The 20,934-nt window shown below is 46.6% G+C and overlaps 1 protein-coding gene across 3 annotated transcripts in view; it reads left to right on the top strand.

Annotated features, from left to right (window-relative positions):
* Positions 1-20,934, top strand: part of kdm3b (lysine (K)-specific demethylase 3B) — a 179,244-nt gene that overhangs the window by 99,403 nt on the left and 58,907 nt on the right. For all 3 annotated transcript variants that reach the window (XM_085995468.1, XM_085995467.1, XM_085995466.1), the window contains exon 12: positions 3,494-3,708. In XM_085995468.1, the coding sequence (XP_085851594.1) occupies positions 3,494-3,708 (215 nt within the window). The remainder of the gene's footprint in view (positions 1-3,493; positions 3,709-20,934) is intronic.

The following is a 20,934-nucleotide window of genomic DNA, read 5'->3' as shown; positions in this document are numbered from 1 at the left end:
CACCCTCTCTCTCGTCCCTCCCCCCACCCTCTCTCTCGTCCCTCCCCCCACCCTCTCTCTCGTCCCTCCCCCCACCCTCTCTCTCTCGTCCCTCCCCCCACCCTCTCTCTCTCGTCCCTCCCCCCACCCTCTCTCTCTCGTCCCTCCCCCCACCCTCTCTCTCTCGTCCCTCCCCCCACCCTCTCTCTCTCGTCCCTCCCCCCACCCTCTCTCTCTCGTCCCTCCCCCCACCCTCTCTCTCTCGTCCCTCCCCCCACCCTCTCTCTCTCGTCCCTCCCCCCACCCTCTCTCTCTCGTCCCTCCCCCCACCCTCTCTCTCTCGTCCCTCCCCCCACCCTCTCTCTCTCGTCCCTCCCCCCACCCTCTCTCTCTCGTCCCTCCCCCCACCCCTCTCTCTCGTCCCTCCCCCCCCACCCCTCTCTCTCGTCCCTCCCCCCCCCACCCTCTCTCTCGTCCCTCCCCCCCCCACCCTCTCTCTCGTCCCTCCCCCCCCCACCCTCTCTCTCGTCCCTCCCCCCACCCTCCTCCCCCCCCACCCTCTCTCTCGTCCCTCCCCCCCCCCGCCTCTCTCTCTCTCTCCCCTTCCCACACAGACAGACAAACTCATATATATATATATATATATATATATATATATATATTATACCATACCATACCGCCGGGCACTCCAGCTAGTAACAAGTAAAGTAATGGTCCTAATACTGACTCCTGGGACTCCACTGCATACTTCTCTCCAGTCAGTGACTGTCTATTCACCACTACACTCTGTCTCCTATCTCGTAGCCAATTATGTACCCAAGTTACCACAGACCATTTAATACCATGTGCTTCCATTTTCCGAATAAGTCTGTTATGTGGTACTTCATCATAGGCCTTTTGAAAGTCCATTTATACATCATCTACACTACCTTTATCAACTCTCTCTTGTTACTTCATCGAAGAACACTCAATCAGGTTAGTCAGACACGATTTGCCTTTAGCAAATCCATGCTGGCTGTCCCTTATTAATCCATCTGAACACAGGAGCAGATTTAACGTCTCATAGACTGGATATTGTTGGTGGAAGGAAAACACTTGATGAACCAAATTACTTGTTCTGGTAAGTTTTCTCATTATTACACTAGACATGAGCAATAAATTTGTTTCCAACATTCGTTGAGGGCGGGGGGGTGAGAAACTAAAGCTGGAGTTAATGTGCAATCAATGCAAACATAAACTTGTATGAGACTCATGCCTTTAGTACCCTCAATCATCTCTTGGGTTACATCACCACTTTTTCATTTGAAGTGCACCAAATCCACTTTCCATGGGAACAAAAGTGCTTGTAGAACTGCGGCCTAATTTAAGATTAAAAAGTGCATCCCTCCCCCTTCTGCCTTGTATTTGTTCAGCTTTAAGCAGACACTCATTCACATATAAACATTTCCAGTTCAAGACCTTGGGTTACACATCCACAGCTCACCTTTGTCTGCATTACACCGCATGAATTGAAACGTGAAACATAAAAGTAGTTTTGCCTGAAGAGGTTCACCAAGACACTGTCTAGAGATCGGGATACATTAAAAAAAAAAGTTAACCTAAAAATAAATATTTTCTAACTCACCCCCAGTACTCCGAGATACCCCCTCACCCCCAGGGTCTGGAGCAGCCTGGGCTGGGCCCGGTAGGTGCAGCATAACACTGTTAATTAAGATGATGCAGGTGTTAAAAGTTCAGGTTTTCAAAACTACCATGTAAATGGCTTGGCGACAGTTTCCATTAGCAGACTGCATTTCTTATGAACTGAGAAACAGCGTCTTTTACTCTCTGACACACCGAGTTATTGCAGCTCAAGTCTAACAGTTAGCCCCGATCATGGTAAATCACTGACTGAAGCAACTGTAGGATATCCACCACCCCTCCTGTGGGGATACCAGCCCCCGCACCTCCTGTGGGGATACCAGCCCCCGCACCTCCTGTGGGGATACCAGCCCCCGCACCTCCTGTGGGGAAACCAGCCCCCGCACCTCCTGTGGGGATACCCTACCCCCCCCCCGGCATCTCGGAAGGCAGAAAGTATGCACAACTGTTGAATGTTTTCGACAAATTGAACTACTGTCCAGATGGCTTCATATTTTACAGGACCAGAAGCAAAGGCAAAATACTGTACCGCACAGCTAAACATTTGCAGGACTGAAACTGGGAGAGTCCATTGCTCATCAGTACCGGGTGGAGCGGCGCTGATGTGGAGCGGGACCTGCCAGCGGGCGGGCCTGGTGCCGGGTCTCCTCTTTTACCGTGCTGGGCTGCTCCGGCTCCTGCAGGCCACCGGCCAGGCTGCTTGCCTCGCCACACACTCCCATGGTAACCGGGCCTCCCAGCTGCTATCCTCTGGACTTTCGACTACCGCTGCAATGCACCAGACGTCAGTTCTGGCATCAACTCAATGGCATCAACCAGCCGCTGCAGGGGGGTGGGGGGAAGGCCCCCACGGCCATCTTTGTGCGGGTCGGCAGAGCGCGAATACTGGAATCGGTGCCTGCGCAATGAAGTCCGCTCCTGCGGGCCTAAAGAACTGGGTCCTGGGATGCGATTAAAAAGCCCGCTCCTGCTGGACTGCGCGAGTGCGCGGCCTGCAACGTGGTGTGCGGCACCCTCGAGATAGCTGCGCAGCTCGGGGAATAGTGGTTATGGGTTAAAACCACTTCAGGACTTGAGCACATAATCTATGCTGACACCAGTGTAGTACTGAGGGCATGCTGCATTGTTGTAGGTGCCATCTTTTAGATGTAAAGTTCAACCAAGCCCTGTCTGCCCATTCAAGTGGATGTAAAGGACTCTTTGGCACTAGTCGAAGAAGAGCATGGGAGTTGTTCTGGTGTCCTGGCCATCATTTATCCCTCAATGTCATGAAAAGAGGTTACCTTGTCATTTATCTCATTGCTGCCTGTGGGACCTTGCATGCATATCGTCTCTCACGTTTGCCTGCATAACAGTGATTGCATTTCAAAATTAATTCATTGGCTATGCAGTGTTTTGAGACTTCCTGAAGATGTGAAAGATACTATATAAATACACAGTTTGCTCCTTCCCCACTCTCATTTTTTCAACTCTTAAGAGATGGTTCTCCTTCCTAGAACAGTCAGTACCCAATTCACTTTCTAATTGTGACCTGATAATGAGTTTGTGAAACATGTGTCGGCTATCTGCATTGTTTTTCATTTCTATTTTCCTTGACATCAGAAAAGCAAAGGGATATGGCCATTCTCCATCCAGTACATAATGTAGTAGTCAATTTGTCTGGACCTTTGGTTGATGAGTGAACTGTTGCACGTTGAACACATTAGCAATTACCAGAATTTATATTGGTTCACAAACCTAGAATAAACAAGATATCTAGATGATGTGGGTTCACATTTTTGTAAATTTTATTCTTGGAAATAATCTTCCCCACCCTCAAATGTTCAAATTAGATGTTGTAGATGTACTGTACAGTGTTCTACTCTTTTTCCAGACTAGCGTTTACAAGGACTGGTGTCCTACGTGTGGGAGGTTTTCTAAACCCCAGACAGTGTGACGCTGAAGCCCTGAATCTTTGGATCCCATCACGTACACCTGCTGAAGGCCTTGACCTGGAAACATCCAAGTACATTTTGGCAAACGTCGGTGACCAATTCTGTCAGCTGGTGATGTCTGAGAAGGAAGCTATGCTTCTGGTAGAACCGCACCGTAAGTTAAATTTTCTTTTAAGCAATGTGGTAGCTAATGCACCAGAATTATTCATCCAAGTTCTAAAATGTCAAGACAATGGATTGCGTAGCATGCTAGTTCCTAGTGGGGAAGCTTTCTATAAACCTTTACACCTGCAAGAATAGTCATAGTTGACATTTGGACTGAGAAAACAACTGATTTTCACAGCAGATTCTTGAATGTATGTATAAAGAATGCATTTACAATTGGGCTATAAATAACCAACAGTGGGAATTTTCTCCTTGGATTCTTCAGTTTTCTGCCCCTCAATATCAACTGACCCATTAAGTTCCTGTACAAAATTATGATACTGGGCTAGCAACACATGAGTTCAAATCCCACCAGGGCAAGTTGTGAAATTGAATTCAATGAATCAGATCATTTGTAGGCAAAAAGTGACTGGATTGTCATAATGCACTCTAGGGAAGGGACCGAACCACCCATATTCAGTCTGTCCTACACGTTACTCCAGTCCCACCAGGTGGTTGACTCTTACACCCTCAAGGCACCTACGGATGAACAGTAAATACAGCCATGCCACTACTGTTCACATGCTGGGATATCTCTGAGATAAGAGGTTAGATTCAGCAAAGTAACTCTCAATCTTTGGTGGTGTGTTTCTTGATGGAGCAAACTTAGAGGAATTCAAATTTTAAGCAGTCAGTAAAGGCTTGCATTGCAAAATGGAAGTGTTTTGTACACTTGTCCCATTGCAGTCTGCTTGGATGGAATGTGCTAGCATTTGTACTATATCTTTAGTTCTAGTATTCTACTGTGGTTCACAGAATTCATATTGCTGGTATCTCTATCTAGCTGATGGCAGAATTTGGTATAAAAATAGCACTTCTTTTTTTGCATAAGATTGTTTGAGTTTTACTTGTCTCAAGGACATTGTGGTGCTGAAATTTGATCCACACTTGCACAGATCACTGGCCTTTTGTGCATTTAAGGCATTTGGGGAAATAATTTTAGCTGTGCTCTTGGGATACAAAACAGGGAATAGGAAATTTAATGGTGTAATATATATGTCTCGTGTGTTACTTTACGGTAAGATGAGACCCACTGGGGAAACCTAGAGCTCATTCTGTGTGCAGTGGCCACTTAAGCTACCAGTCACTTAAGCCTGTATGTATCCCTTTGTTTGACACAACAGCTCAGGACACGGTGTTTTGATGTAGTTGCGCTCCATTGGCCTGCAAATATAGGATCTTTGATATATTTCTTACTTATATGTGGACATCATTGACATCCTTTTGCAAGAAGTTCAGCCTCCACATATAAAGCCATCCCCCCCCCCCCAGTGGCTTCATTGTTTTTCTTTGGACTTGACGAAGTTTAGAGCGATTTAGTTATATGAGCATGTCTCCCATGGAATTTCTCAAGGGTAGTCTTGGGTGTGGAGTTTGATGTTTAAATGCTAACCTGGGCTGTGCTTTTATGGCCACTACTCTAAATTTACAAGTAGCTACTTATAAACTGCTGAGGTCTATCATAGGGCAGTATTAACTGCTTGTAAATTTCAGGCTGCCCTCTGTTTACCTATTTCTTAAGTTTTTTTCGCATGTGCAACAAAGTGTGATGCCTGGTATAACAATGAAGCATCTTCTATCTATCTATCTCTGTCTGTCATTCCGTCCGTCTGTCTGTCTGTCTGTCTTGAATTAACTTGAAAGTTATAGAGCGTACCTACACGTGCGTTACGTCGAAAGAAAGCTGACGATTCCAGAACCGTCCTAAGCGTATTTACGTTTCGGCTGGACAAAAATTGTTCGCAGCGTTATGCAAAAAACCTTCAAAATTAAACTCATTATCTGCAAAGTAGCATTGATTGACGTCAAGGTCGACCAATCCTGTGCCGGCACGATTGACCAATCCTACAGTTCAGTCGCCTGATGGTTGGCCAATCGCTGCGTCTGTGGGCGGGACTAATGCTTTTCAACTCGGGCATCGGGCAGCCATTGCTTCACTACTTCCAGCTCAAACTCTGCTAATCCAGCTTCGAAAAAGTTAGTATCTCTTTTAAAAATTACATAACATTTACCAAAAACGTTTTATAAGTACTTTCACTTTCATCTTTGAAGCTAGTAAAAGGTAGAAATATTGCCCGGCAGCAGATTCACACAGGGACAGACAGACAGGCCCCAAAGCCTGGGACTCGATTTAAACCGCCCGGCTCAAAACAGCCCTGGCAAAGCCGGGCTCCCCCAGCTAGTGTGAAATGTAACAGTTATATACAAACTAGAAAACCTCCTTGACATTGTTCATGCTGAGAGAGGATATGTTTTACATAATATAAGAAATAGGAGCAGGAGTAGGCCATTTTGCCCCTCGAGCCTGCTCCGCCATTCAATAAGATCATTGCTGATGATCTACCTCAACTCCACTTTCCTGCACTATCCCTATATCCCTTGATTCCCTTAATATCCAAAAATCTATCGATCTCTGTCTTGAATATACTCAACGACTGAGCTTCTCATTCTTCTAAACTCTAGAGAATATAGGCCTAGTCTACTCAATCTCTCCTCATAGGACAATCCCCCCCATACCAGGAATCAGTCCAGTGAACCTTTGTTGCACTCGCTCTATGGCAAGTATATCTTTCCTTGGGTAAGGAGACCAAAACTGTACACAATACTCCAGGTGTGGTCTCACCAGGGCCCTATGTAATGGCAGTAAGACGTCTTTACTCTTATACTCAAATCCTCTTATAATAAAGGCCAACATACCATTTGCTTTCCTAATTGCTTGCTGTACCTGCATGTTAACTTTCAGTGATTCGTGTACAAGGACACCCAGGTCGCTCTGAACACCAATATTCCCCAATCTCTCTCCATTTTAAAAAAAAAACTCTGCTTTTCTATTTTTCCTACCAAAGTGGATAACTTCACAGTTCTCCACATTATATTCCAATTGCCATGTTCTTGCCCACTCACTTAGCTTGTCTATATCCCCTTGAAGCCTCTATGTATCCTCCTCACAACTTGCATTCACATTTAGCTTTGTATCATCAGCAAAGAAAACTTGGATATATTACACTTGGTCCCCTCATCCAAATCATTGATATCGATTGTAAATAGCTGAGGCCCAAGCACTGATCCTTGCGGTACCACACTAGTTACAGCCTGCCAACCAGAAAATGACCCGTTTATTCCTATCCTCTGCTTTCTGTCTGTTAACCAATCCTCAATCCATGCTAGTATATTACCCCTAATCCCATGAGCCCTAATTTTGTTCAATAACCTCTTGTGTGGCACCTTTATCAAATGCCTTCTGAGAATCCAAATACAAGAAACTTCGCGATATCCGGCACTGACGGGACCGGCGTGATGCCGATCTATGAAAACTTCCGGACAGACCAGCGCTAATGTTGAAGGATACGGAGGTTTTCATCTCCGTATCTGACAACAAACACTGTTGCTTAGCAACAGCTTGTAAACAGTCGGCCCGTACCTTGGAAGCGTCTCTAGCTTAGCAACAGCTTCAGAGAGGCTTTCCAGAGACTGACTTTTATAAAAAAAAAATTAAAAAAATGCTAGGAGAAGAAAAAAAAAAGAAAAAAAACCTAACAAAACGGCTGCTGATTTCTGCCGTTAGATCAAGGTTTCCGGACATACAACTTCCGGATAAACCAAAGTTTCCTGTACACCAAATCCACTGGTCCCGTTTATATATTCTGCTAGTTTCAACCTTAAAAATCTCTAATAGATTTGTCAAACACGATTTCCCTTTCATAAATCCATGTTGACTCTGCCGAATCCTATTATTTTCTCAGTGCCCTGTTACCACGTCCTTAACAATAGATTCTAGCATTTTCCCTACTACTGATGTCAGGCTAACTGGTCTGTAGTTCCCCGTTTTCTCTCTCCCTTTCTTAAATAGTGGGGTTACATTTGCTACCTTCCAATCTGCGGGAACCGTTCTAGAATCTATGGAATTTTGGGAAATGACAACCAATGCCTCCGCTATCTCTATAGCCAACTCTTTCAAAACCCTAGGATGTAGGCCATTAGGTCCAGGGGATTTATCGGCTTTCAGTCCCATTAATTTCTCCAGTACTACTTTTTCACTAATACTAATTTCTTTCAGTTCCTCATTCTCGCTAGACTCTTGGTTCTCCACTATTTCTGGGAAGTTTTTTGTGTCGTCTTCTGTGAAGACAGACACAAAGTATTTGTTTAATTTCTGTGCCATTTCCTTATTCCCCATTATAATTTCTCCTGTCTCAGCCTGTAAGGGACCCACATTTACTTTTGCTAATCTTTTCCTTTTTACATACCTATAGAAGCTTTTACAGTCTGTTTTTATATCTCTCGCTAGTTTACTCTCATATTCTGTTCTCCCTTTATCAATTTGTTGGTCCTTCTTTGCTGAATTCTAAAATCAGGCTTACTATTTTTGGCAACATTATAAGCCTCTTCCTTTGATCTAATACGATCTTTAACTTCTCTTGTTAGCCACGGTTGGACCACTTTTCCTGTGGGGTTTTTGTGCCTTAAAGGAATGTATATTTGTTGTAAATTATGTATTAATTCTTTAAATGCTAGCCATACTTATCTACCATCATACCTTTTACTATAGTTTCCCAATCTACCTTGGCCAACTCGCCCCTCATACCTACGTAGTTTGCTTTGTTTAGATTTAAAACCCTAGTTTCAGATTTAACTAAATCACGTTCAAACTCGATATAAAATTCTATCTTATTATGGTCACCCTCCCCTAAAGGCCCCTTTACTACAAGGTTATTAATTAACCCTTTCTCATTGCACAATACTAGATCTAAACTAGCCTGTTCCCTAGTTGGTTCCTTAACATACTGATCTAGAAAACTATCTTGCATACATTCCATGAATTCGTCCTCCACACTATTACTGCAAATTTGGTTTGTCCAGTCTATATGTAGATTAAAGTCCCCATGATTACTGTATTACCCTTGTTACATGTGCCTCTAATTTCCTGATTTATACCCTGCCCTACATTACAACTACTGTTTGGGGGCCAATAAACAACTCCCACCAATGTTTTCTGCCCTGTGCTGTTTCTTAGCTCCACCCAAACTGTTTCTACTTCTTGATTTTCGGAGCTAAGATCCTTTCTCGCTACTGTCTTTATCCCATCCTTTGTTATCAGGGCTACACCTCCTCCTTTTCCATTTTGCCTATCTCTTCTAAAAGTTAAGTATCCTGGAATATTTAGTTCCCAACCTTGATCACTTTGAAACCATGTCTCCGTAATCGCTATTAGATCAAACCTATTAATTTCTATCTGCACTATTAATTCATCTATTTTGTTGCGAATGCTTCGCGCAGTCAGGTATAGTGCCTTTAGCTTTGACTTATTTCCCTTTTTCCCCTGAGGTCACCTTAGTCACTAATGCCTTATTACCTTTGTTACTCTCTCTCTCCCTTCCTGACCCACTCTACTTATTTTTACCCAAAACTCTACTCTGCTCCAGAGCCTTGTCATTTCTCTTGCTGATTTTAAATTTACTCTTTCTTGAATCCTCCCCCCCCCCCCCCCTTCATTAGTTTAAAGCCCTGTCTACTGCCCTAGTTATTCAGTTTACTAGAACACTGGCCCCAGCTCGATTTAAGTGGAGCCCGTCCCAATAGAACAGCTCCCTCTTTCCCCAGTACTGGTGCCAGTGCCCCATGAACAGAAACCCCTTCCTCCCACACCACTCTTTGAGCCACGCATTTAAACCTCTAATTTATATGTCCCTATGCCAATTTGCGCGTGGCTCAGGTAACAATCCAGAAATGATTACCTTTTGAGGTTCTGCTTTTTAATTTGGATCCTAGCTCCTCAAACTCCCTCAGCAGAACCTCATTCTTAGTTCTACCTATGTCGTTCGTTCCTACATGGACCACGACAACTGGATCCTCCCCCTCCAAGTTCTCCTCCAGCCGCGAGGTGATGTCTTTAACCTGGCAGGCAACACAACCTTCAGAACTCTTGGTTGCAGCTGCAAAATAGTATTATGAAAGTGTGGCGAGAAGAATTAAGTTTGCCATTTATAATAAGTGTATGGCATACGGAGGAAGCAATGTTACTAAGTAGAGTAATTGTGGTGGGGGCTACTAAGAGAGACAATTGCCACTTTTCACAACTGAGCAGCGGTTCCATCCCACGTCATCAGGTTTTTGCCCATTAGACCCCCCTCCTCCCAACTGATCAGGATAACTGATTCAACCTCTTTACCCAGCAGGCTGTTTGCCTTCACAGCACAAAATTGGCCCTCAACAACTCCCCGCCCCCCCCCCCCCCCCCCCCCAAACTGAGCAGTACTCTCCCTTCCCCATCTATTTTCCAAAAGGCTTCCAGCCTTCAACCTCTCTTCTCGCTCTCTTTCCCCCCCCCCCCCCCCCCCCCCCCCCCACAGTCAGAATCAGGGGAATTTAAATTGGGGAACAAAGAAATGGCAGACCAATTAAATACATACTCTGGTTCTGTCTTCACAAAGGAGGACACAAATAACCTCCCAAAGATGTCGGGGAACATAGGGTCTAATGAAAGGGAGGAACTGATAGAAATCAGTATTTGTAAGGAAATGGTGTTAGGGGGATTGAGGGCCGATAAATCCCCAGGGCCTGATAATCTACATCCTAGGGTACTTAAGGAAGTGGCCCTAGAAATAGTAGATGCATTGCTGATCATCTTCCAAAATTCGATAGACTCTGGAACAGTACCCATGGATTGGCGGGTAGCTAATGTTACCCCACTGTTCAAAAAGGGTGGTAGAGAGAAAACGGGGAATTACAGACCGGTAGTGGGGAAAATGCTACAGTCCATTATAAAGGATGTAATAGCAGAGCACTTGGAAAAAAGTGACTGGATCGGACAAAGTCAACACGGATTTACAAAAGGTAAATCGTGCTTGACTAATCTACTGGAATTTTTTTAGGATGTAACTGGTAAAATAGATAAGGGAGAACCAGTGGATGTGGTGTATTCGGACTTTCAGAAGGCTTTCAATAAGGTCCCGCATAAGAGATTAGCGTGTAAAATTAAGGCACATGGGATTGGGGGCAAGGTACAGGAAACTTTGTGTTATCCGGAGGCTAACTGTCCGGAATGCTCGAGCCACCGACAAAAATCAGGTGCCGTTTTCGTTAGGTTTTTTTTCTTCTCATTGCTTTTTTCCTCAACAGTCAAGCTCTGCAAGGTCTGCTGAAGCTGTTGCTAAGCTACAGAGACGCTTGGACCGTTTAGAAGCTGCTGCTAAGCAACAGGGTTTGTTGACAGATACGGAGCTCAGAAGCTTCCGTATCTTTCAGCATTAGCGCTGGAGTGTCCGGCAGTTTTGAGGGAACGGCAACAGCTCGGTCCTGTTGGTGCCGGATAGCACAGAGTTTCCTGTATTGACTTGGATAGAGAACTGGTTGGCAGACAGAAAGCAAAGAGTTGGAATAAACGGGTCTTTTTCCGAGTGGCAGGCAGTGACTAGTGGGGTACCGCAGGGATCGGTCCTTGGAGCCCAGCTATTCACAATATATATTAATGATCTGGACGAGGGAACTAGATGTAATATCTCCAAGTTTGCAGACGACACAAAGCTGGGTGGGCGTGTGTGCTGTGAGGAGGATGCCGAGAAACTCCAGTATGATTTGGACAGGTTGGGTGATTGGGCAGAAGCATGGCAGATGCAATATAACGTGGATAAATGCGAGGTTATCCACTTTGGTGTCAAAAACAGGAAGGCAGATTATTATCTGAATGGCAGTAAATTGGGAGAAGGGGAAGTGCAACGAGACCTGGGTGTCCTTGTGCACCAGTCGTTGAAAGTAAGCATGCAGGTGCAGCAGGCGGTTAAGAAGGCAAATGGTACGTTGGCCTTCGTAGCGAGAGGGTTCGAGTACAGGAACAAGGTGCTGCAGTTGTACAGGACCTTGGTGAGACCACATCTGGAGTATTGGGTGCAGTTTTGGTCGCCTTATCTGAGGAAGGATGTTCTTACCATGGAAGGAGTTCAGCGAAGATTCACCAGGCTGATAACTGGGATGGCAGGAATGACGTATGAGGACAGATTGGGTCAATTGGGCTTGTACTCGCTGGAGTTTAGAAGAATGAGAGGGGATCTCATTGAAACTTATAAAATTCTAACAGGACTAGACAGACTAGATGCAGGAAGGATGTTCCCGATGGTCGGGGAGTCCAGAACCAGGGGTCACAGTCTAAGGATAAGGGGTAAGCCATTTAGGACAGTGATGAGGAGGAATTTCTTCACCCAGAGAGTGGTGAACCTGTGGAATTCTCTACCAAAGAAGGCAGTAGAGGCCAATTCATTAAATATATTCAAGAAGGAGTTGGATATATTTCTTAAGGCTAAAGGGACCAAGGGATATGGAGAGAAGGCAGGAACAGGGTACTGAATTTGGATGATCAGCCATGATCGCATTGAATGGCGGAGCAGGCTCGAGGGGCCGAATGGCCTACTCCTGCTCCTATCTTCTATGTTTCACCCCACTGATGAGGATTTTGATCCATCAACTGCCTTCCCTCCACAGAACAAGATTTCTATCTGAACACTCCCGCAACTGAGCAGCATTGTGTACCCCTCTCCACTTCAATTTCCACTCTTGTAGGAACCACCCTGCCCCCCAATTTCATTTACCAACTGTAATCGCCACTGGCTGTATTTCTTCTCCCCGGTGTCTGTCTGCTCCATGTCTCAAAGCCTATCCTCTCATCCCCACCCCCCCACCGTGTCTGAAATCCCCTCCCTTTCATCTCCCCTTCTATATACTGTCTTCTCCCCCTCACATTTGTTCCATTATCCCCTGCCCTCTAACCCAGCTTAACCTAAAAAAATTAAATTGGTCCTGAATTTGTGTGTTTAACATTAGGGTTAGCAATGAGCATTTGTAATGGCAGTGAGTCCATTTATTTATTTATTGTGCTGGGGTAAAATACTTCATTTCAGCACTTACGGATGGCACTAGTATTAAAACGAGGATCGGGTGATCAACTATAATGCTGGGGTGGCACCAGCAGGAAAATACAGAAATATGGCAAAAGAAAATTCAGCAGTATAAACAAAACAAAATGCATTTACAAGCTCGTATTATAAAATAAAATACCTGCAAGCTAATTGGAGTGAGGAAAAAGTTTCCTTAAAAAGGCTCAGGGCTTCCACTGAATATAGAGGTAGTAGAATCAAATAAGGGTAGCAACACCACCTAGTGTAGGAGGACTGAAAGATCAGTATAGCAAAGGAGGTGTGTCCTACAAAAAGTAATGTAACTAGACATTGCTTTTAGGTGTGACTTCAAATCTTGGCAATTGTTCATAGGGTCAGAATGTGTCATAAAAATCATGATACAGGAAGTAAGAACATGTGACTTACGAATTGCACGCAGTTGTAAGAAGTTCAATGGTCAGATACATTTTCCACCACTTATAGTGGGTGTGAACGTGATTTGCCCGCTATATGCAATGGCCGGTAGAAACATACAGCCAGTGGAGATTGCAGTTGGTAAATGCGGTGGGGGGTGGTTACTACAAGAGTGGAAATTGAAGTAGGGGAGAAGCAGCCCATGTGGGGGAATTAGCCACTGGGCGCCGGAGGGCAGCCAGTAGGAACGGGAAATGCAGCCAACTGCTCTAGGGGTTGAGCGCCATGATTTTGCTCAGTGGAGATGGGTACAATTCTGCTCAGTTGGGAGAGTGTTCGGATGGAAATCTTGTTCTGTGGAGGTGGGATGAATCAACATCCTCGTCAGTGGTGTGGCGGGGGAAGAGGAAAGAGAGAGAGAAGAGAGAGGTTGAAGCCAGAACTGCCTCCCCAGTATCAAAATTAAATTTAACAGCACTTGACAAAAAATGAATAAAAGCAGCAGACAGTAACATGATCAAAACATGTTCCTGTATTCAGATCTATTTACAAGCACTTCATATTTAGTTGAAAAATTATATTCTGCATCCCACTTAGCCAAATATTATTTGGCAATGAGCACACCCAAAGTTTTGTAACGAAAACAAAAACAGTTACCCAGACTGGGAATACACAGAACACTAAAAGCTCTACAAACCAACACTGCTGAATATGTATTTAATATTTCGTTTTTAAACTGAGCCAGAAGGTGTGAAGTTCAGCAAGCCAGCTAGAAAGTTTCCCAGCAGTGGCAGGAATTCTAGAGGCTGTTTGACGTCATTTCCTGTCGTTAATTGTCAAGAAATATTTTTTCCTATGAGGGAAAATTAATTGAGGAGTGCTCAAAACAAAAGTCCTGCTTGCAAGCAGTGAATAATTTAATAACTAGTAATTGGGAACTGTGTACAGCTACTTCAACTCCCTGGAATAGCCGGCCTGCTGAATTTGTTTTAAGCCTTTGTAATTGATGCCTATGGAAATGGTAAGTGCCATTTGCCTGATATAGGCGGTTGTCCCACTATTCAAAAAAGGTGGTAGAGAGAAAACGGGGAATTACAGACCGGTAAGCCTGACATCGGCGGTGGGGAAAATGCTAGAGTCCATTATAAAAGATGTAATAGCAGAGCACTTGGATAACAGTGACAGGATCGGACAAAGTCAACATGGATTTACAAAATGTAAATCGTGCTTGACTAATCTACTGGAATTTTTTGAGGATGTAACTAGTAAAATAGACAAGGAAAATAGATAAGGGAGAACCAGTGGATGTGGTGTATTTGGACTTTCAGAAGGCTTTCGATAAGGTCCCGCATAAGAGATTAACGTGTAAATTTAAGGCACATGGGATTGGGGGCAAGGTATTGATTTGGATAGAGAACTGGTTGGCAGATAGAAAGCAAAGAGTTGGAATAAACGGGTCTTTTTCCGAGTGGCAGGCAGTGACTAGTGGGGTACTGCAGGGATCGGCCATTGGACCCCAGCTATTCACTATATATATTAATGATCTAGACAAGGGAACTAGATGTAATATGTCCAAATTTGCAGACGACACAAAGCTGGGTGGTCGTGTGTGCTGTGAGGAGGATGCCGAGAAACTACAGGATGATTTGGACAGGTTGGGTGATTGGGCAGAAGCATGGCAGATGCAATATAACGTGGATAAATGTGAGGTTATCCACATTGGTGGCAAAAACAGGAAGGCAGATTATTATCTGAATGGCAATAGATTGGGAGAAGGGGAAGTGCAACGAGACCTGGGTGTCCTTGTGCACCAGTCGTTGAAGGTAAGCATGCAGGTGCAGCAGGCGGTTAAGAAGGCAAATGGTATGTTGGCCTTCGTAGCGAGAGGGTTTGAGTACAGGAACAAGGATGTCTTGCTGCAGTTGTACAGGGCCTTGGTGAGACCACATCTTGAGTATTGTGTGCAGTTTTGGTCGCCTTATCTGAGGAAGGATATTCTTGCCATGGAAGGAGTTCAGCGAAGATTCACCAGGCTGATACCTGGGATGGCAGGAATGACGTATGAGGAGAGATTGGGACGATTGGGCTTGTACTCGCTGGAGTTTAGAAGAATGAGAGGGGATCTCATTGAAACTTATAAAATTCTGGCAGGACTGGACAGACTAGATGCAGGGAGGATGTTCCCAATGGTCGGGGAGTCCAGAACCAGGGGTCACAGTCTAAGGATAAGGCGTAGGCCATTTAGGACAGAAATGAGGAGGAATTTCTTCACCCAGAGAGTGGTGAACCTGTGGAATTCTCTACCACAGAAGGCAGTAGAGGCCGATACATTAAATATATTCAAGAAGGAGTTGGATATATTTCTTAAGGCTAAAGGGATCAAGGGGTATGGGGAGAAAGCAGGGACCGGGTACTGAACTTGGATGATCAACCATGATCGCATTGAATGGCGGAGCAGGCTCGAGGGGTCGAATGGCCTACTCCTGCTCCTATCTTCTATGTTTCTATAAACGGTGACGGTGTAAGTAGTGGGGACTATACAGATTTCAGCTCTCCTCCTGCTGTTTGGGGTCTTGATGCTACTTTCTCCAAACAGAACAACGAATATGTTCCATAATGAGTGTTGGTTTGTAGAGCCTTTAATGTTCTGTGTATTCCCAGTCTGGGTAACTGTTTTGTTTTCGTTACAAAGCTTTGGGTGTACTCATTACCAAATAATATTTGGCTAAGCAGGACGCAGAATATAATTTTTTGTATTGCTCTTCAACTGACTGAAAACTGCCAGGCTTGTTCGACTCTTGGTACGCCTACTGTTACATTTTAGGCTCTTGCCAGATGTCTTTCTTGTGCCTAACACAAAGCTATCTCCCCAATGATTCATAGCATGACCTAGTGCTTAATATAGTCTGCAGTGTGCTCTTACTTATTGTTTCTGCATTTATACACAAGGTTTTCCCTATGCACCAGTCACTTCTGAGGACAATTAATATCAGACATTTACATTATCAGCTGAATTAACAAATGTATTCACATACTCTTTTCTCGTAGCAGTAAAATGCAGCCAGTTGTCAAAAGTTGAATTAAATAACACAGTAGTTTTGAGCCAGTTCATGAGAGAGAAACAGACAGAGTAGATGTCTTGCTTCCTTCAGTAGTCTTTCTTGGCAGACTTTTCAGGTAACAAATTGTATAGACTCCTCTAGCTTATTAACTCTCCATCAGCTATAATCATGTTCAGAATTACTTAAATGTTCCTGCCTTTGGAATTCATGTTTTGCTTTTGTATCCATTGCAGCTTGTCAAAATGGTGACTGGCTCAAGTGTCCAATGTCTAAACTTGTATTTCTTGCATTCTTTGAAATCTAGCCTTGCCTTTTGAAAAGCTAGTCTGCCAGTCTACGGCAATTACTTACACAATAGACTCCAGCCATATTAACCTATGAATAAAAGACCTGTCCAAGACCTGGTGGGACAATGAGGGTTGACTCTAGTTGTCTTGAATAGGTTGTGATTGATTAATTGCGAAGTATTCCTACTACAGTACTTGGGTTATTGTTTTTACTCAGACACTGTATGTTCATAGTAAGCAGCTTGGCTGGATTCTTTCTGAAATAAAAACAGAAAAGGCCAGAAATGCTCAGCAGGGCAGGCAGCATCTGTGGAGAGAGAAACAGTTAATGGCTCCAATTTTGCGGTCAGTGCCGAAGTGACGGCGCTCACCGCTGACCTCGAAGAAAGCTACCCACAAAGATCTAGCAATCTCTGTGGTGTCGATTTCGCCTTTCCCGACGTTAATTTGATTCTGGCGCCAAGCCTAGGTGTGTCCAGCAACAGTGAAACCACAAGCCAGCTAAGCAGCCAATCACATTGAAGAATTCTCATAGACAGCAGACCAGGAAGTAAAATGCACTGATTATCATTCACTTTTAATACATTTTACAGAGAGCGAAATAAAGACAAAAGATTGCTATCTATGGAGGAGCAGGGAATCACTGACGGCAACTTTTTCCGCGTTTAACTGCACATATGCGGACACCAGAAGTTGCTGTCAGTTTCACAGGGTAATGACAGCAAATGCTGACAGTTTCGCCATCATTACAACTGCAAAATCTGGGTCATTGTTTCACGTCGATGCCCTTTCGCTAGAACTGGAAAAAATTAGGGATGTAACAGATTTGAAGCATGTACAGAGTCAGGGAAAAGGGGGAGAGGAGGAAAGACTAAGTGATAGAGTGGAAGGCGGGAGAGATTAAATGACAAATGGGATGATGGTGCAAGGCAAAAAGGGCATGGTAATGGGACAAGTAAAGAAACAAAAGATGTATCTAGAGGAGGTGTAAATGGGAATGGCAGAATCATTAGCAACATCTGCTGCCCCAAAAATGGGGGCAGTGGTTATGATCTGAAATTGTTGAACTCAGTGAGTCCGGAAGGCTATAAGTGCTTATTGAAAGATGAGGTGCTGTTCTTTGAGTTTATGTTGATGTGCTTCAGGCAGAGTCAAAGAATCATAAGTAGTTTCCTAGCGTATAGTGACAAAAACCATTTTGAAGATAGTGGCCTAGAAATTCAGTTGTTTGCGCCAGCCGCTAGCGCCTTAGGAGGAGGAGAAGTGGGGCGCTAAGCGGCTGGCGCCCGGGCGCTAAGCGGTCTGCGCCTCTCGCGAATTTCAGTTAAGACTTAGCAGTGGCGCAAAACCTTTGCGCGCGCAGATCCTGACGTCATTTCATGGTGCAACGCCCTTTGTGCGCCCCGAACCGGAAATTCGGTGGCGTTGGCCTATTGTGCGCCTGGCGCCCCCCGCGACTGGTAGAGGGGAACGGTTCCCAGTCGCTGCGGGGGGCGCTAATTAAAGGGGACTCCTCCTGCAGTATAAATGGCAGCCATTTTGCTCCACTCACTCCTTTGTGAGACACGGATATTTGGAGGGAGACAAAGGTAGAGAGCTTTCTAGTTTGGCTCAACACTCGCACAGGTACTTGTGGCTTCAGGCCAGAGCTTTGCACTTGTATTTAACTTTCAGTGTCATAGCATTGATTGGAAACATGTAATGGGGGCTGCAATGGGTGGAAACGTTGGCTTGCTGCATTGCATTCAAAAGGCTCAGAGACGCCGTGAGAGAGTGCCAGTCATGGCCAGACGGAGAAGGGCCAACCGGCGTCGGCAAAGGAGGCCTTACCCACCCAGGGTATACCGCCAGCAGTTCTCATATCTGAACATGTCTGAGGAGCAGTGTGTTCGGAGGCTGTGATTCGGAAGGGAGGTGGTCACTGAGATCTGCCACCTGCTTCGCAGAGATCTGCAGCCGCAGCTGAGGAGCAGGACGTCTCTGTCAGTGGCAGTGAAGGTGACAGTGGCTCTCAACTTCTATGCCACCGGCTCCTTCCAATCCGCTACTGGGGACATTTCCAACATCTCCCAGTTCGCGGTACATTGCTGCATCCGCCAGGTGACCAATGCCCTTTTCAGAAGGAGATGTCGGTTCATTTCCTTCCCCATGACCGTGGACAAGCAGCAAGAGCGTGCAATGGGCTTTGCAGCATTAGTGGGCTTCCCCATGGTGCAGGGCGCCATTGACTGCACGCATGTGGCTTTGCGGGCACCGCTAGAGAATGCCGAGGATTACCGCAACTGGAAGGGCTACCATTCGCTCAACGTGCAGTTGGCGTGTGACCACAGGCAGCTCATCCTAGCTGTCAATGACCGCTTTCCAGGCAGCAGCCACGATGCCTTCATCCTGCGCCAGACTTCTGTGGCAGACATGTTCGATGCCCAGCCTCACCCACGAGGATGGCTTCTCGGGGACAAAGGCTATCCTTTGTGCACCTGGCTGATGACCCTGCTCCGTGCGCCCAGCACCCCTGCTGAAGAGCGATATAATGACAGCCATCAAGCAACCAGGAACATCATTGAGCAAACAATCGGCGTGCTGAAGTAACGGTTCCGCTGTCTGGATCATTCTGGGGGAGCCCTACAGTACTCGCTTGAGCGAGTCTCCCATTTCGTTGTCGTGTGCTGCATGCTGCACAACCTGGCTATCCGCAGGACTCCGCCACTGCCAGCAGACATTGGAGGACCACCAGAGGAGGAGGAGCACCAGCACGGAAGGGAGGCAGAAAGTGCAAGGGCCGCCCGTCGGCGGCTTATTGCAAGTCGGTTCTAGGCCCCTTCTCGGAATGGCTTGTGCCAATGACAGAAGATGAATGTAGCCGCTCCACAAGCCCTCAGCCGATCAAGGCAACCAAGACTTCCAAAAGCAAACCTGGACAGTGTGATTTAAGAATTTTTTTTACTGTGAGACCTCTGTGCCCTTCCCACATGACAAACTAATGGAGAGAACCCCCCCCAAAAAAACACAAATACACCAGTCTCGGCCTTTATATATAAAACAAATACACCAGCCTCGGCCTCTATATATAAAACAGCACATTTGGCCACACCACCTACTTTTTCCCCTGCGAGGGTGATCCGTCTCGCTTCCGTGACTGGCCCCTTCCCTCCCTGCAGCTCTTCCTCAGTGGGACCCCAGTGGCTGCAGCAAGGCTGGGGGAAGGCTGCTGAGGGTCAGATGGTGAGCCGGCAGATGCCCTTGGGGGTCGGCCTGGACCAGCTCTGGGCCTGGAGGGGCCGGCTGCTGACTGCTCCAACTCTGCTTGGACGGCAGCAGTCTGTTCTACGGCTGGTGGCAGCTGCAGTGGAGGAGTGACGATGTTGGCTGCAGGAATGCTGCCAACCTGACACAGCACAAGCACTCCCTGGTCGGCTGATAGACTGGCACTCGCATGGGCCAGCACTGCAGCATGCGCAGCAATCTGCTGAAGCACAGACTGCTGGGCTGCTGCGACGCGGCGAGTGCCCCGGCGATGCCTGGCCGATCCAGCGAGGGTGGCAGCAGTTAGTGCCCGTGTGGCCCTGGTGTCTGTCTGCATGACACCAGCCAGTGAATGCACGGCACGACTGAGCACTTGGCTAGAAGCCGCCCGTGATGCAGCGAAGTCCTGCTGACTCCTAGCCTGTGTTGCCGCGAAGTCCTGCAGACTCCTGGCCTGTGCTGCATTGAATTGTTGCAGACTCCTGGCCTGTGCTGCCCCGAATTCCTGCCCACTCCTCGCCAGTGACTCTATGGAGTCAGGCATCCTTGCCACTGCAGCCATGAGCTCAGTGTGCCTGAGCTCAGCCTGGGTGCCCATTTCCGCTAGGAGCCGCACCTCCTCTGCACTCACCGTAGCAGGACTGGAGGCCGCACTCACCCTCCGGGGAGAAGGCCGCCGAGCTTCCCCACCCCTCCTGCGTTGCTGCAGCCCGCTGGGCCCCAGAGCTTCACTCTCCTCCGACCCTTCCCCCCCCCCCCCCCCCCCCCCAACCCCGCTCCCCTCCAGGGAAGACGTGTCACCATCATGGCCATGGGCTGCCTCGGCTGAGGGTGTCCCTGATGGGCCGGCTCCCTCTTCCTCCTCCTCTATGTCTGACTCCGACACAGTGCCAGCTTGAGGGGCCGCCTCCTCACCTGGCGATTCACCATCTGAAAGCAGGGAGGCACAAGAGTTGCTTTAGAGTGAGGACAGGGCGGCAGCGAGGGAGGCATGAGTGCTGCCATGCACTGCATTGGTTCGAGAGTGGCAAAGGATGCTGGTGTGAGGCGCAAGTGGAAAGAGAGAGGTCAAAAGGGTGATGACCTTACCATTGGTGCCCAGAACAGGGTCGGCATCTCCAGTGGCAACGGGGCCAATCAGCCGGCCTGCCGTGATCCGCTCCACTCGCTGCTCTAGGTCGCTGAGCTGTTTCAGGTCAGGACGGCCTCCCCCGGTCTGTCGCTGCTGTCTTCTGTTATGCGCCAGCTTGCCCTGCAAGAGAAAGGACGGTCTCTAAGTACA

The sequence above is a fragment of the Somniosus microcephalus genome, chromosome 8 (genome assembly GCF_052327205.1).
Source record: "Somniosus microcephalus isolate GS21.2 chromosome 8, FLI_Smic_1.0, whole genome shotgun sequence".
NCBI classification, from domain to species: domain Eukaryota; kingdom Metazoa; phylum Chordata; class Chondrichthyes; order Squaliformes; family Somniosidae; genus Somniosus; species Somniosus microcephalus.
This window is presented reverse-complemented; position numbering and strand designations above follow the sequence as displayed.